This window comes from Sinocyclocheilus grahami, unplaced genomic scaffold (genome assembly GCF_001515645.1).
Source record: "Sinocyclocheilus grahami isolate Dianchi unplaced genomic scaffold, SAMN03320097.WGS_v1.1 scaffold623.1, whole genome shotgun sequence".
NCBI classification, from domain to species: domain Eukaryota; kingdom Metazoa; phylum Chordata; class Actinopteri; order Cypriniformes; family Cyprinidae; genus Sinocyclocheilus; species Sinocyclocheilus grahami.
Genome location: NW_015505802.1, coordinates 340,802 through 351,193, shown reverse-complemented (window position 1 = coordinate 351,193; position 10,392 = coordinate 340,802). Strand labels below are relative to the sequence as shown.

The 10,392-nt window shown below is 39.7% G+C and overlaps 1 protein-coding gene across 1 annotated transcript in view; it reads right to left on the bottom strand.

Moving 5' to 3' along the window:
* Positions 1 to 2,062, bottom strand: part of spata1 (spermatogenesis associated 1) — a 10,145-nt gene extending 8,083 nt beyond the window's left edge. Inside the window, exons 1-3 of the mRNA XM_016241473.1 lie at positions 2,024 to 2,062; positions 1,806 to 1,912; positions 100 to 217 (exon numbers count right to left, since the gene is read on the bottom strand). Coding sequence (XP_016096959.1) covers positions 100 to 217; positions 1,806 to 1,912; positions 2,024 to 2,062 — 264 coding nt within the window. The remainder of the gene's footprint in view (positions 1 to 99; positions 218 to 1,805; positions 1,913 to 2,023) is intronic.
* Positions 2,063 to 10,392: the final 8,330 nt, after the last annotated feature.

Sequence of the window (10,392 nt, the reverse complement as noted above, 5' to 3'; positions counted from 1 at the left end):
AAATAAATAAATAAATAAAATAAACTCCAGCCTTTGGTTGCACACTTATATACATTTTTACCAACTTGTAAAAGTTATTCTGCAATGATAGCTACTCACCAGTGCCAAACTTCTGCCAACACATTTAAAAAAAACATATCTATCTGCGATCCTGTCCAGCCCAAGAAATGTTCCAAGATCAGATCTGAGATCAGACAGACTCACATCTGAATCGACTCTGAAACAAAAAGCACTGAGATCAGACAGACCCTTACGAAGAAGAAGTTTATTCAAGTGTGCTATTAGTATACTTCTTTTAAACTAAAAATAGGAAAGTATACTTTTAGTCTACTTTTTATGTACTTCTCAGAAATGGGCTTTATGTACTTCTCAGAAATATACTTAAAATGACATTTATACTTAGAAAAAGTCTAAATATATTTGAGCTATAATTGTGCTCCTAGAATCCGTGTTTTCATTGTTATACTGTAGGGGGCGCTAGTACACATCTTCTGTACAGAATTTCCAAAAAACACAAGTGAAGAAGAAACCGAAACAACAGATGTTCCACATGTATTCTAACACGATCATCAGACATAAAACAGCATCAAAACTGTGTAACATTATGGAATGAAATGTCGACCCATGAAGAGGTAATAATAACTGTCAAGCTTTGGGGTGTTGATCGACTTTATCTACATTTTTATTATCATTCTGAATCCAATTCATAGTCTTTTTTCAGCTTTTTGGTCAAAATGTTGTTTATTTCTTTATTTTTTATTTATGAAACTTATCCACATTCAAGTGTTTAAAAAAAGAATGCATGAAGCTAGAATACAATGTGTTTGTTTACAAGCAGATACCCTGTTCTTTTGATGTTTTGTATGTTCAGATATTCATGTAACAAAGTATATACAAATTAATACCTAAATAGGGACATAGTAGTATACTTAAAGTATGATGTAAAGTTCACTCAAAGAAAACTTACGAGTATACTTGCAGTATAAAACTACTAAACTAGTAGTTTACTTTATACTTCAAAGTGTACTAAAAATGCTACTACAAGTATTTCATTAGTAAACTATCAGTTTACCTATGAGTTCACTTTTAGTATAGTTGCAGTACAAACTAAACATTTTGATGTAAACTAGTTGTGTACTCAAAGTTTACTACTGTTATACTTAAAGTATACTTAAAAGTATTTATATACTAGAAAGTGGGCCAATTTAGTCCCAAGGAGTATTGAAATAGTACACTTACAAGTATACTACTAGTACACTGATATTTGTATACTTACTACATAAAGTATACTTAAAAATATACTTGAACTTTACTTAAGTATACTTAATAAAATAAACTTAAGTACACTACTTTTTGGTAAGGGAGAGTCACATATGAATAAACCGAGTAGGGCTATGGAGGTAGAATTACTTTACATTTATTTGTGAATTAAACTTTGCTGGAAATATGAAACTAAATGAACACCAAGTTAATTTAGGCCATTGTTATGTGAATAAAAAGTCAATATCATCATATAATATCTGTTTGATAAATAAAACCACAGATTCTAGACAAGATAAACTATGATGACGGTAGATTTTAACCAAGAGTTGAACTGTGTTCATGGACAAGAGCATTTTCATGGCAAGTTGTCACGCATGGTTTATATTATATTTTCGTAATTTTCTGGTTAAAACAATGTTTTGTTCATGGTTTAATATATGGAGTTTATTTGAGGTCAACACCAATTAACTTTCAAGAATATCCACAAGTGTAAACCGTGACAAGTAGCTCCAGACTCCCAGAAGACGAAGTCAGCAACTGACCTGATAAATCCAGCTGAGATGAAAGTGTCCACAGCTTCAGCTGATACTTTATTCAACCTCCGATCAAACTGATCATCAGGAACATAAAACACATGCAGCTCCACACGCTTCATTAAAAATAAAACAAAAATAACAAATCAAGAAGACATGCAAGTAGAATTAGTTGTTGAAACGGCATGGTTATTTATTCATTTAAAAATGTTATTTAATAAACATACCTCTGTAATTCCACTCCGCTTGCCAGTAAACCCGCTCATGGTCACATTTACCTTATGATGATTTCAGTGTGCGCGTGGGAGTGTGAAGTGCTAAGTAACGGTATCTTGAGTAATCAAACAGTACCAGGGTCAACGGGACGCTCATAAACCCCCGAGCTTCAGTGAACAGGACATTGTGTGAACGCCACCATACTGAAGATGTACCTGTAAGATATACATGAGTTTATTCAGTCATGTAGAAACAGAAGTTCCTAATCTGTTACATTTTAACTGGATGGAAATTATATACAATGCAAAATATAAGGACTCTAATAGCAGGGTCAGACTTTGGAACCCTGCTTGATATTCTGAACATGTCTCTATTTTTACTATAATACATACATACAGTACATATGTTTTTAGAATCTACAGTGATTTGTAGATGAAAACAAATTTGATCACAACAGGTATCATAAATTTAGCTCTCCTTGTGACAATGACTACACTAACAAATCTTACATATATGTAAGCTTTCACAATTACACTGCCCTTTCAAATGAGACTATTTACCTGTGAAATCTGAAAAAAATGAAGTCTCTCTGATTGTGAAATGTGGCGACCTGACGGCCCACGAACTGTGGATCATGAGGAAACAGAGCAGCAAACATCCGGCCGATGGAGTGACCGAGTCTAGTAGAGAAGTTGTTAAGGATGACTTCTGGGACGTGTTCCGTTGGGTCCTTACCTCTTCTCTAGTGAGGGAAAACAGGAATTAGTGTTAAGCATGTTTGAACTTTTGGGTTCCATCGTCCCTAATATTTATTTATTTTGAATTGGGTTTTGGTGAAATGCCTGAAATACGTTCAGTGATTAACACAAGCTCACAATATTTTCACTTTTTATTCTACGACATGAAAAGCATCAGCAATGCCCACTTGTTATTTATTTAACTTTTACACATCTTGTAAAAGGCAGTTGCTAATAAATGGCTAAATAGTATTAGAGGCTTTTGGGGACTTTAAATATCATCATGCTGAGCAGAAAATCTCATCTACTCACTAGTCTGATTTACAGCCCTTTTGTATTTATACTCGCGTTCTCCAAAACTATTCTATTCAAACAAAAAATACTTAAAGATCAAAAGAGTTGTCTAAAGCTTAGCGGTGGTGATGTTGAAGTCAAGTGATCACGGTTCTTTATTTCCTAACTTCTGCCGACTGCATTTGGTCATCAAAACATTGTCATTTTTATGATAAACAGGGTAATGCTAACTTCTGGTTTGAACTACAGAAATATTTCATCCCTGCCGAACTCTAATATAAGTCAAAATGATTATGTGATTATGTTGTAGGGGTGTGCGATATATATTGTCTGCGATAATATCGTAATTGTTGTTTTAACGATGTGCGATTTGACATTACCGAGTATATTGCAAAAAAACAAACAAACCACACCTACAGAGTGCACGCATACGTGACGTGATGAAGTCTAGTAGGTTAAGACTAGTGCGCGTGCGCATTTAGAGTGCGTTCTTTCACTGCGTGATTCAGGCTATTAAAAAGCTTTTCGAATTAACAAAATTCAAGATATGGGGGTAGTAGAAAATGTATAGATATTATTTATATCCATAACTCTATATAGTTAATATCACGCGAAGAGAGCCATTTTTTCTCCAAAAATCAGCATGATTACAAATGTGATATTGATTTTATACAACAGTTCAATGGTGTGACTGTGGAGAGGGTGAGCAGCACCAAGTTCCTGGGTGTGCACATCAGAGGATCTCTCCTGGACTGACAACACCGCAGCACTGGCCAAGAAAGCACAGCAGCGTCTCTACTTCCTCCGCAAACTGAGAAGAGCCAGAGCCCCGGCCCCCATCATGTGCACCTTCTACAGAGGCACCATCGAGAGCATCCTGACCAGCTGCATCACTGTGTGGTATGGCGCCTGCAACGCGTCCTGCCGCAAGACACTTCAACGCATAGTGAGAGCAGCTGAGAAGATCGTTGGTGCCTCTCTCCCCTCCCTTCAGGACATTTACAACACCCGTCTCACCCGCAAAGCCCTCTGCATTGCAGGTGATCCCACCCACCCGACACACAGCTTCTTCAGTCTGCTGCCATCAGGGAGGAGACTGCGGAGTCTCCAGGCCAGGACCAGCAGACTGAAGGACAGCTTCATCCATCAGGCTGTCAGGAAGCTGAACTCCCTCCCGACCTTGCCCCCCCTCCCCTCTTTTGCCCCACGCACCACTGAACTCTGACCCTCTGATGGACTCTCCCACTCCCCCCCCTCCCAAATACACACACACACAGTCACTTTAATCAGTCTGAAATAAGCTCTTTTGCACTACAAATCATTTTTTTGCACTACATCACTATATCTGCACTGTTGTTTACTTTACTGGTTTGCACCCTATCCTCCATATGCCTTGTGCTTTATATATATATTTTTACATTTTACCTTATTTGTATATTTGTATAGTTGTATTTTGTATTTAATCTGTATTTATGTTATCTGTATGCACCCAAGGGTCTGAGAGTAACGCAATTTCAATTCTCTGTGTGTATGTCCTGTACATGTGGAAGAATTGACAATAAAGCAGACTTGACCTGACTTGACTTCAATAAACAAGTTAATATTAAGAGACTTGCATTTTAGACACCATATTGCCTGTTTTTGCTCTATTTCACCTACAAAAATAATTCCAAACAGAACCACAGCACTGTTTTGAGTCTCTAAACAACATGACGGTGTTTCGTTCCTGAATGAATCAACCATTTCAAATTTCAAATTTTATGAAATGATAAAAAAAAAAAAAGATACTTTAAATGTGAAATTAAAACCACCAATAGGTGGCAGCAAGTCACTGTTAATAAGTGAGTCATTGCTATTGAACCGAATCATTTGATTCACTTGATCTTTTTTTTTTTTAATCATTTCAAATAGCAAAACATTTTATTCATGCATTTGTAACTCATTCCATGTCCCTCTGAGCTGCATTAAACAGTGTAAATACATCTAAATGCCACTTCAGTTGCAGCTTCTGTGTTTCCTTTGCATTGCAAAGATATATTTTGTTGATACTGATTTCATTTGCCTGGTAAAAGCATAGACTGTATAAAAACATGGATGTAGTGTCCGTGACGTCACCCGTAGGTTTCTGAAGAGCGTTTTGGAAGCTCAAAGTTGGCGGAGCGGGCCGTCGCCATCTTGGCAGCGCGTCACCGCACATCACTCCCGAATAATCAAAAATGGGCAAAGAGGCGGGAGCTGGTTGCTGAAACCACGCCCATCTAGCTTGACAATTGTGACAGCAGCGGCAATCCATCTGTCACTCAAGTGGCCACGCTAGGGTTGGGCCGATAGACGATGCCATTGTCCATCACCGATGGCTGACAGACATCACGATGTTGAGCCGGCATTTTAGTGGCTCCATAGAACTCGTTATTTGTTTCACGCTTCGGGCACACCCCTAACTAAAGTCTCAAATCCAAATATCCGCTTTGTCATGCCTAGAGCTGATCCGTGCTGGTCGCGGAGGGATAAATCAACTTCACACTGTGGATCGCTGGATCGGCTTTCACCGTGGACGAAGTTGAGTCCAGCCCGGGGTCGTCACATGTGGTTGCCACAAGCCCGCCATATAAAAGACCGTATAAGTGATTATAATCCGTAATTATGTCCCCACTGGATGCAACAAATGCCTCGTTTATAATGATGGCCGGACAGGGCATCACAATATGGTAAGGTGCGTAACATTTCCGTAAAATGCTTGAGGTATTCGGCCAATCACAATGCACTGGATAGCTGGCCAATCAGAGCACACATCACTTTTCAGACCGATGAGTTTGGTAAAAATCAAAGAACAGGCGGGGCATAGAAGAGAAACAATAATGTACAGTATGTGGAAAATAATGTGTTTTTTGAACCTTAAAACGCATAAACATTTCATTACACCAAATAATGTTCTTTTTAGCAACATCATATGACCCCTTTAAACTCACTGAGAAAGATTAGCTACTTTCTATCACTGCTGTGAACTGACCACCACACAGAACATGAGCAAGTCACTGTTAATAAGTGAGTCATTGCTATTGAACCGAATCATTTGATTCACTTGATCTTTTTTTTTTTTAATCATTTCAAATAGCAAAACATTTTATTCATGCATTTGTAACTCATTCCATGTCCCTCTGAGCTGCATTAAACAGTGTAAATACATCTAAATGCCACTTCAGTTGCAGCTTCTGTGTTTCCTTTGCATTGCAAAGATATATTTTGTTGATACTGATTTCATTTGCCTGGTAAAAGCATAGACTGTATAAAAACATGGATGTAGTGTCCGTGACGTCACCCGTAGGTTTCTGAAGAGCGTTTTGGAAGCTCAAAGTTGGCGGAGCGGGCCGTCGCCATCTTGGCAGCGCGTCACCGCACATCACTCCCGAATAATCAAAAATGGGCAAAGAGGCGGGAGCTGGTTGCTGAAACCACGCCCATCTAGCTTGACAATTGTGACAGCAGCGGCAATCCATCTGTCACTCAAGTGGCCACGCTAGGGTTGGGCCGATAGACGATGCCATTGTCCATCACCGATGGCTGACAGACATCACGATGTTGAGCCGGCATTTTAGTGGCTCCATAGAACTCGTTATTTGTTTCACGCTTCGGGCACACCCCTAACTAAAGTCTCAAATCCAAATATCCGCTTTGTCATGCCTAGAGCTGATCCGTGCTGGTCGCGGAGGGATAAATCAACTTCACACTGTGGATCGCTGGATCGGCTTTCACCGTGGACGAAGTTGAGTCCAGCCCGGGGTCGTCACATGTGGTTGCCACAAGCCCGCCATATAAAAGACCGTATAAGTGATTATAATCCGTAATTATGTCCCCACTGGATGCAACAAATGCCTCGTTTATAATGATGGCCGGACAGGGCATCACAATATGGTAAGGTGCGTAACATTTCCGTAAAATGCTTGAGGTATTCGGCCAATCACAATGCACTGGATAGCTGGCCAATCAGAGCACACATCACTTTTCAGACCGATGAGTTTGGTAAAAATCAAAGAACAGGCGGGGCATAGAAGAGAAACAATAATGTACAGTATGTGGAAAATAATGTGTTTTTTGAACCTTAAAACGCATAAACATTTCATTACACCAAATAATGTTCTTTTTAGCAACATCATATGACCCCTTTAAACTCACTGAGAAAGATTAGCTACTTTCTATCACTGCTGTGAACTGACCACCACACAGAACATGAAGAATATCAAAAATATTAGGAGTCAGCTGTCCACAGTAGTCCTTAAGATGTCAGCACAATAACACACTCAGTTATAAAATTCCAGAAAATATTGAGATATCTGTCAATATCGCACACCCCTAGTATGTTGTATCACACATCATGGGCCATCAAAATTCACTGCATGACTAATTTCATTAAATTACAATTCAGTAACAAAACAAAACCACAGACACACACTAGGGCTGTGCGATTAATCGAAATCGAATCCACGTTTTGAGACGTTGCGATTTGCTAATCGCAAAGCCTGCGATGTGGACGCGATACTACTCTGTTCCAGAGCATATGCATGACTGCCAGCCTTGAGTTGCAGTCTTACTTGCCCTGGGCAAGAGTGAGCGCACCTCCGTTTTCCCCGATCAGCACTGCTCTAGCCTAGCCAACGGTGTAAACACCCACCATTAAAAAAAACCCAAAAACCCCGGAAAAAAACAGAGCGTGAGAGATACCGAGTGGTATTATGGCGTCTACTGGGTCAGATCGATAGTTAGGCAAATTAAAACTAAAGAAAAACGTATGCAACTTAAGCTTCGAAATTACAGACAACGAACATTTTAACGAACATTCATAATTTGCAAGAGCTGCGTCACAGTCCATATCAAAAGCTCCCTTATCGGTTCTGTTTTCAGTACTGGAGAATAAAAGATACATTCTTAGATGTTTTTGTTAGTACGTGACCGTTATCTTACACATTTTATCTTAGGGCTGGGTCGATAAACGATATCATATCGAATCGCGATAAAATTTATGTCGATAACGATATAAGCTCTGGACATTTTTACTCGATATGGATTGATCCAAGAGCCACACAGCAGAAATATGCGACAACAGCCAATCAGCGTGCACGTCACAGTACAGAGTCCATTTCCTACGAAGCAAACTCGACACGGCGACAAAAAAAAAAAATTGAGTGGAAGCGGCGACGAAAGTGAAACTAACCTCGAGTTATTATCCAAAGATGATGAAATTGTGGACAAAAAAGGTAGCATGAATTCCGTTATATGGAAGTGGTTTGGCTATCTGAAAAGTGATGAGGCGCAGATTAAAACGATCTGTAAAATATGTCATCAGTTTGTGAAAACCAAGACTGGCAACACAACCAACCTATTCCATCACCTAAAGAAGTATCACCCAAACGACCACACCGAGAGCATGAAAATGCGGGTCGATGCTACTCCGTCAACAAGCAGGGCTAGCAGCGGGGCTGTACCGAAGCAAAAATCGATCGTGTCGTCCTTTGTGGCTATTACCCCCTATGAAAAGAGTTCCAATAGGAGCAAGGACATAACCAGGGCCGTTTCTTACTTTCTAGCGAAAGAAATGATGCCCCTAAGCACAGTGGAACAAGACGGGTTTAGGAAATTAGTTAAAGAACGACTGCCGGTACGAACTCCATGGCAGAAAATACTTTTCCAAAACCGCACTGCCTCAGCTATATGAAGAGTGCCGCGAAAAGCTGGAAAATAATCTAAGGAACGTGAGATTTTTTGCCACTACCTCCGACCTATGGTCGAGCCGGACATCTGAGCCATATATGAGCCCCACCATTCATTACATTGATGAGGAGTGGGGTCTGCAATCAAGATGCTGGCAAACTGCATATTTTCCGGACGACCATACTGCGGAAATACTTTCCGCGGGTCTAGAGGATGCACTCGCATCTTGGGGCCTTAGCGAGGACCGCCAGGTGTGCATTACAATGGACAACGGCGCAAACATCGTCAGTGCTGTCGCACTTAAAAGCTGGACCCGTCTGCAGTGTTTTGGTCACCGGCTACTTCTAGCCATTGGTAAGTTAAGCATCTAAAAAAGGTAAAGTTTTCAGAGCTAAAAACAGCATATGAGGATTTATAAAATATACTAATTGATTTCACAGGATTTAAGGCTATCACGTTTGACTGCATAATTTAGAAAATGCTGTCGTATTCACACTGCCTTAACAAACACCAACTTGCGTGTGGTTGTGTGCGGTAAAGGCAGAGATAAATAAATAAATAAAGAACAAGACGGGTTTAGGAAATTAGTTAAAGAACGACTGCCGGTACGAACTCCATGGCAGAAAATACTTTTCCAAAACCGCACTGCCTCAGCTATATGAAGAGTGCCGCGAAAAGCTGGAAAATAATCTAAGGAACGTGAGATTTTTTGCCACTACCTCCGACCTATGGTCGAGCCGGACATCCGAGCCTCACCATTCATTACATTGACGAGGAGTGGGGTCTGCAATCAAGATGCTTGCAAACTGCATATTTTCCAGATGACCATACTGCGGAAATACTTTCTGCGGGTCTAGAGGATGCACTCGCATCTTGGGGCCTTAGCGAGGACCGCCAGGTGTGCATTACAACGGACAACGGCGCAAACATCCTCAAGGCTGTCTCACTTAAAAACTGGACCCGTCTGCAGTGTTTTGGTCACCGGCTACATCTAGCCATTGGTAAGTTAAGCATCTAAAAAAGGTAAAATTTTCAGTGCTAAAAACAGCATATGAGGATTTATAAAATATCCTAATTGATTTCACAGCATTTAAGGCTATCACGTTTGACTGCATAATTTAGAAAATGCTGTCGTATTCACACTGCCCTAACAAACACCAACTTGCGTGTGGTTGTGTGCTGTAAAGGCAGGGATAAATAAATAAATAAATGATCGTCTAGCCCTGCTTGACGCTATTTGATAAATATGCATATACGTATATTAAGCATGTTAAATGCCATTAAGTGGTTTAAAATGTAAGTAATGCATCTATTCCACAATAATAACATGATAATTTCTCATAATTCGTTCAATTTTGATTCAGTTACGTTTCTGTTGGCATTGAAGTTGTCATGGCATGCTTAAGCCATTATGTCATTTAACTCAGATTTGTGGGATAAAAAGACAGCCCTAGTGTGTGTGGTCTAAATGTAGTTTCTCGTTGATTGAAAATCTCATGACATTGTAATTTATCATCACAAACAAGTAATTTTTATAATCATCTTTGCCTTTTAAAGATTCTAAACATGTGCCTATATTGTTTTCTTCATCATCAGAGGGGAGTATGAGAGACCAGAGAATCCAAAGAGCCATGGGTGTGTGC